This window comes from Hipposideros armiger, unplaced genomic scaffold (assembly GCF_001890085.2).
Source record: "Hipposideros armiger isolate ML-2016 unplaced genomic scaffold, ASM189008v1 scaffold_137, whole genome shotgun sequence".
Taxonomy (NCBI): Eukaryota; Metazoa; Chordata; class Mammalia; order Chiroptera; family Hipposideridae; genus Hipposideros; species Hipposideros armiger.
Window position 1 is genome coordinate 1,468,513 of NW_017731487.1, and position 5,660 is coordinate 1,474,172.

The window sequence follows — 5,660 nt, forward strand, 5'->3', positions numbered from 1 at the left end:
CACAAGGTCGCACCTGCACAGACAATGGTGGAGGCATGTGAAGAAAACAGGCCACTTTACCCAAATGAAGCCTGCTGCCTGGATTCTACTTGCAATAATGAAATATGATGCTGCTTGGAAGAGAAGGATCAGATATCCAAGCGACCTCTTGTTTCCTTTGGAACGCTTCATAACCTTAGCAAGGCAGACACTGCAGCTGTGATTGGCAGGTCTGGCAGGTGAGACAAGATGGAGGCAGAAGAAACACTGACTGACAAAGAAGTGAACAGAGGAGGAGAACTGGAAGGTGAGACTGGTCCCAGCGCAAACCAAGCTTTCTCAGCTCCAGCGTGAATGCCTGCCCAACTCCACCTCACAGCCTAACCTCACCTTCGTCCACCCGAGCCGCCCACCCATCCAGGCCCAGTGCAGCTCCCAGTTCTCCCCATCTGTCCCGCCATCCGCCCTCCCTCTTCTCGGCTCCTCGCATAACCAAGACATCACTCATGTTGGTTTATTCATTCATCCTGTTGGTCTAACTACCTTCCTACCTACACGCCCTGTCCTCCCACGAGACCAAATTTTTCCCAAGGGTCAGAGTGAAGACCAGCCAAGGAAAAACGTAGATCGGTTAGGGATCCCAGCTGGATTGGAATAATTTTTTACATCATAGGGAATGCATGTTTGTCATTCTGACCCCTCCAGCATGATAACAGCTAGAGAGAGAGAAAAAGGATGAGAATAAAAGAAGCACAGATACCCCAAGATGAGGAGGAAGCCATCATCTACCAGGAGNCGCCACTCAGCCGGCCCCTGGTGGCTCTTTAAAGCACCCTCTCTGGCTCTCCAATCCCTCCCCAGCTCAGCCTTCTCCGGTTTTCCTATGGTCTCCTCCTCTCAGTCCACCTGGGGTTGCAGTGAGAGGGACATGCAAGAATACATTAAAGGGGTGCCCTTTCTAATGCAGGGGGTATAACTGCCCTCCTTTTACAGGTTTGGGGGGATCAGTGGCTTCCCCAGGTGCTGCTTCTGGTAAGGAGCAGAAAGGTACTCAATCCGGGATCTGTGTCCCCAGGTCACTGTGCCACGATCCTGGCCACACTGGTGCCCCCACCTTCCTCACCCTGGAAAAGCAGAGAGAGTGCCTGGGAGGGACCAATGTGCACAGCCTCAGAGCTGAGTGCCGCCGGCCCAGCCCTGGAAAAGCCCCCACAGTCTTAACACCCCGAATTGTCCTGAGGCCGGGAGAGAATAACAACAGTTTAAGACACTTCTGCTGAGCTGGGTCACCACCACTCTATTTTTAATTCATCCTGTCAGGATATTTTAAGAACCTCATGACCAATGAGTGATAAGATTGTAATTATACCTGGTGGTGTTCAGCATTTCACCAGAATCTGATGGAAGCACAGCACAGTACGTGCCCAGGAGGCGGTGAACACAGCGGACCCGCGTCACCGCCTCAGTTAGGAAGGTGCAGCCCTGTGCAGCCTCCTCTGGTGCGAGCGAGACGGGGTGTGGTGCTCGATGCTCAGGGCCCAGCTGGGGTAGCTTCACTGCCCTGATGGCAGTGGTGTTGGAGATGGAGTGATCGGGCTGACAAGCGTCCTGCTGCTATGAAGGGCTGCTGAGAGCCAGCACTGCTTTGTCCAGTGTGCCTAGAAATGGGGCGTGAGCAATGACAGGGCTCCCAAGAAGCTGTGTGATGGTTCAGTATGAGTCACTCAGGCCTGGGCTCCTGGTCTGACTCTGCCCTTTAGAAGCTGTTCTGACTCAGGGCAAGTCACTCAGCCTCTAAGGGCCTTCATTTCCTTATCTGGGAAACACGGGGATAAAAATAGAGTGTGTCTGTCACAGTGTTGTGGGGATACTTGAGGCCACGCACTGAGAGTCCTTGACACAACGCCTGGCACCGTACTAGATCTTCACAAAGAGGTAGCTACTACTAATCCACACAATAACCCTGAGGCGGGCATTACTAGCTCCATTTCACAGATGAAGAAACTGAGCCTGTTTTATTTTGAATTTCCATCAGCTGCAGGCTTTCCCGCATTTCTATAATAGGACTCCTGAGGACTTCCATCACTGCCCCATGGGAGCACAGCTAGGACCAAGAATTTCCTCCCCGCTCTAAAACCCCGACTGTCAGCAATCCACAGGATGCCCTGTCTCCCGGGCTGCCAGTCCAGAGTCTGGGAGTCACCTGTGACCCCCCAAGAGCACTTTGAATTGCCCCCTTTCTGAATCTCAGTTCATGCTCTAACCCCTTCCGGGAACACCTTTCCCCTCCTCTTCTCCAATTCGCCCATGTCTAGGCCCAGGACAAGCCTCCTTCCTCCACGGAGCCCTCCCTGGTTTATCCACCCCGTAATGGCTTTTCTATCCTTTGATCTTCGAGGAACAGGATGAGGTTGGGACCGACATTTCTGAGTTCCTTCCATGTGCCAAGTGTTTTCCTTACACATACCCTCTCTAGTTCTCAAGGTTAGGCACTGCCGTTTCCCAGAAGAGCAAACAGGCTCCGAGAGGCTCCCCTGGCCAGGAGAAGGTGGAGCTCGGTGAGTCCTCACTGTCCACCCCCTTACCTGACACTTAGAGTGTGCCAGGGAGGTGAGTGACCTGTGGGTTCATGCCTCATCATCCCAACCACCTTAGGGCCCCTCAGGACAGAGTCCTGGCCTTACTCATCCTCAGCTCCAACATACTTCACACAATGGGGAGGGCACAGCATGAAGAAAACTCAGAAAGGGTTTGTTTCTTGACTAATAAACTTTTTGTGTGTTGAGGCAGGGACAGTTTAGGTTCACAGCAAAACTGAGCTGAAGGTACAGCATTCCCATATAATTCCTGTTCATACATGGATCTCCTCCCCACTGTCAACAGCTCCCACCAGAGTGGTCCATTTGTCACAACTAATGAACCTATATGACACGTTATCACCCAAAGCCCATAGTTGACATCAAGGTTCACTCCCGGTGCTGTACATTCTATGATTTGGACAAATGTGTAATGCCATGTAGCCACCCTTAGAGTATCATACAGAGTAGTTTCACTGCCCTAAACATCCTCTGGGCTCGCTTTGTCATCTGTCCCTCCCTCCATGTCTTTTCATGGCTAGAGAGCTGATTTCTTTTTAGCAACGAATATTATTCCATTGTCTGGATGGACCAGATTGTTTATCCATCACCTACTGAATGGCATCTTGATTGCTTCCCAGTCTTGGCGATTATGAATAAAGCTGCTATAAACATCCGCGTGCAGGTTTCCATGTGGACCTAAGTTTTCATCTCCTTTGGATAAATACCAAGGAGCCGATTGCTGGGACATATAGGATCAGGAGTATGTTCAGCCTTGTTAAGAAGCCTCCAAACCACCTTCCGCAGTGGCTGCACCATTTTCCATTCCCACCAGCAGTGAAAGAGGGTTCCTGTTGCTGCACCTCCTAGACAGCATTTGGTGTTGTCAGTGTTCTAGAGTTGGGGCATTCTAATTGCTATTGATGTCTCGTTGTTTTAATTTGCATTTTCTTGATGACATGATGTGGAACATCTTTTCAAAGTCTTATTTGCCATCTGTATATCTTCTTTGGGGAGGTTTCTGTTAAGGTTTTGGCCCACTTTTTAATTTAGGTTGTTGGTTTTCTTATTGTTGGGCTGCCAGAGTTCTGTGTATATGTTAGCTAACAGTCCTTCATCTCACACATACGCTAGGTCAGTCAAGGTCCCAGTGGAAATCAGATGGGACACTTCCTCCCACTGCTCCATGAGCATGACATCCTTAAAGGACTGGGAACACATGACACCATGAGGATGCAACTGCCAACGACAAAGGACTTCCTGGAGGATATTAGCGCAGCACTGAAACAGCCCTTTCCGAGGAGAATAAGAGCTGCAAAATGTTGACGAGCTGGCAAGCTCTTGACCGGCTGTCTGGGACTGTAGCACAGCTCGTGGTACATGCTATACTGCAGGTCCTGAGCTTTCACACAGATTCACTCATTTATTCTTCACAAGATTCCACAAAGAAGATAGTATTTTTAAAACACAGAGATGGGTTGAGAGAGGTTAAAAAACTTGTCTAAGTTCACACAGCTAGAAAGTGGTGGTGATCGGCCCCACTTATGTCTCAGGTAGGTCCCAAAGGCACACTTTACACCCAGCATGTGCTTCTCTGCATGGAACTGAACTGAGAAATATGAATGCAGCTAACCGTCTGACACGGTCTCACATTGCTCAGGGGCACCCATCAGGGGCGTGGCTTCCCATAGAGGTTCCCAGAGAGGAGGGGACGCTCCCTAACCCGGACAGCTCGCAGTCTCCCAGCAGTGAGAGGGAGAGAGCGCAAGCTGCAGAAGGGGGATGATAACCAGCAGCCCGCAGCCCCTGAGGCCCAGTCCCAGCCCAGCGCTAAGCCCGGCTGGGTGTGAGCCTGCGCCTCTGGGCCAAGGTGCCACTTCCCCTCGCTCTACTCGCGCATCTTCTCACTCTGCGGGGCGGGCCATGCGCTGTCCGCGGCCCTGGTGCTGAAGGCGCGGGCAGGGCCGCCGTGTGCGCCTGTGCTACAGAGTGCTCAGCCTGGCACTCTCCTCCCTGCTGCTGCTGCTGCGGCGGCGGCAGCTGGTCAGCGTGCCCGTGGAGCTCTACAGCTTCGTGTGGTTCCACCACCCGAGTCTCCGGTGACCTGGGCTCCCGCGCCAACTACTTCATGCACGAGCTGTGCGCCGACGCCACGGCGTTCAGCATAGCCAGCCTGAACGCTGAGCACTGCCTGGCCCTGTGTCAGCCCCTGTGTGATCGCCACCTGTTGACACCACACAGGACCCGCCTCTTCTTGTCGCTCGTCTGGGCCATCTCGAGTGGCCTCGCCATGCCCATGGCCATCACTATGGGGCAGAAGCACGGACTGGAGATGGTGGGAGGGGGAGCGGGAGCCTGCCACGCATGTGTGCACCATGCTGGTGACCTGCCCCACGCTCCAGGTTTTCATCCAGGTGTGTGTGTGGCGGGGGGAGGTAGATGGCCTAAGGTTTCACCTCTACTACTCAAGACCACTCAGAAAGGTGGGTCTCAATGCCCCATTTTACAGAGGACTTGGGGAGAGACTTGGCCAAGGTGAAGCATTAAGAAAAGTCCATATTTTAATACAAAATTAACTCTGTAAGTCTATGCTTTTCCCACTCTTGCAGGAGTGGTGACTGAACGTCACTAGGTATAAGAATTACCTGGGGAGCCTGTAAAAATATGTATTTCATGACCTGCCCCAGGCTTCTGCTTTGTTATCATCAAAACTAGTCCTCTTCAGCCCCATGACTATCTAGACAGACCAACCAGTGTAATGGGATTTTGTGCAAATATAAAAGAGAGGCCTGAACATTCAACATTAACGAGAGATTTCAGAAGAAATACATTTACCAACTGCAGCCTTAACAAAATATGAAAAAACATAAAGTTAAACCCGGTAAGAAAACATTCCATTTGCTTCAAACGTTGCTGACCATGGTCCCTATAAAGAGAATTACTCAGAACCAGCTAGGCAGGAAAGCACAAAAAAGCTGTATAGTTTTTCCAGAAATATTTTAAAACTCCAAAAATTAACTACTAACTTATAAACATATTTTTTACCTTCAATTTCTGTCTTTACTGGTATTAAAGTTGCAATTTAGTAATAAGTATGTTGTCATT

The 5,660-nt window shown here is 50.8% G+C and overlaps 1 protein-coding gene across 1 annotated transcript; it reads left to right on the forward strand.

The window, feature by feature from the left end:
- Positions 1-4,337: 4,337 nt before the first annotated feature.
- NTSR2 (neurotensin receptor 2) lies at positions 4,338-5,173 on the forward strand. Its single transcript, XM_019650003.1, is given in 7 exon segments — positions 4,338-4,387; positions 4,389-4,428; positions 4,430-4,516; positions 4,518-4,645; positions 4,647-4,893; positions 4,895-4,969; positions 5,165-5,173. Coding segments are annotated over 7 exon segments (636 nt in total).
- The last annotated feature ends 487 nt before the right edge of the window (positions 5,174-5,660 follow it).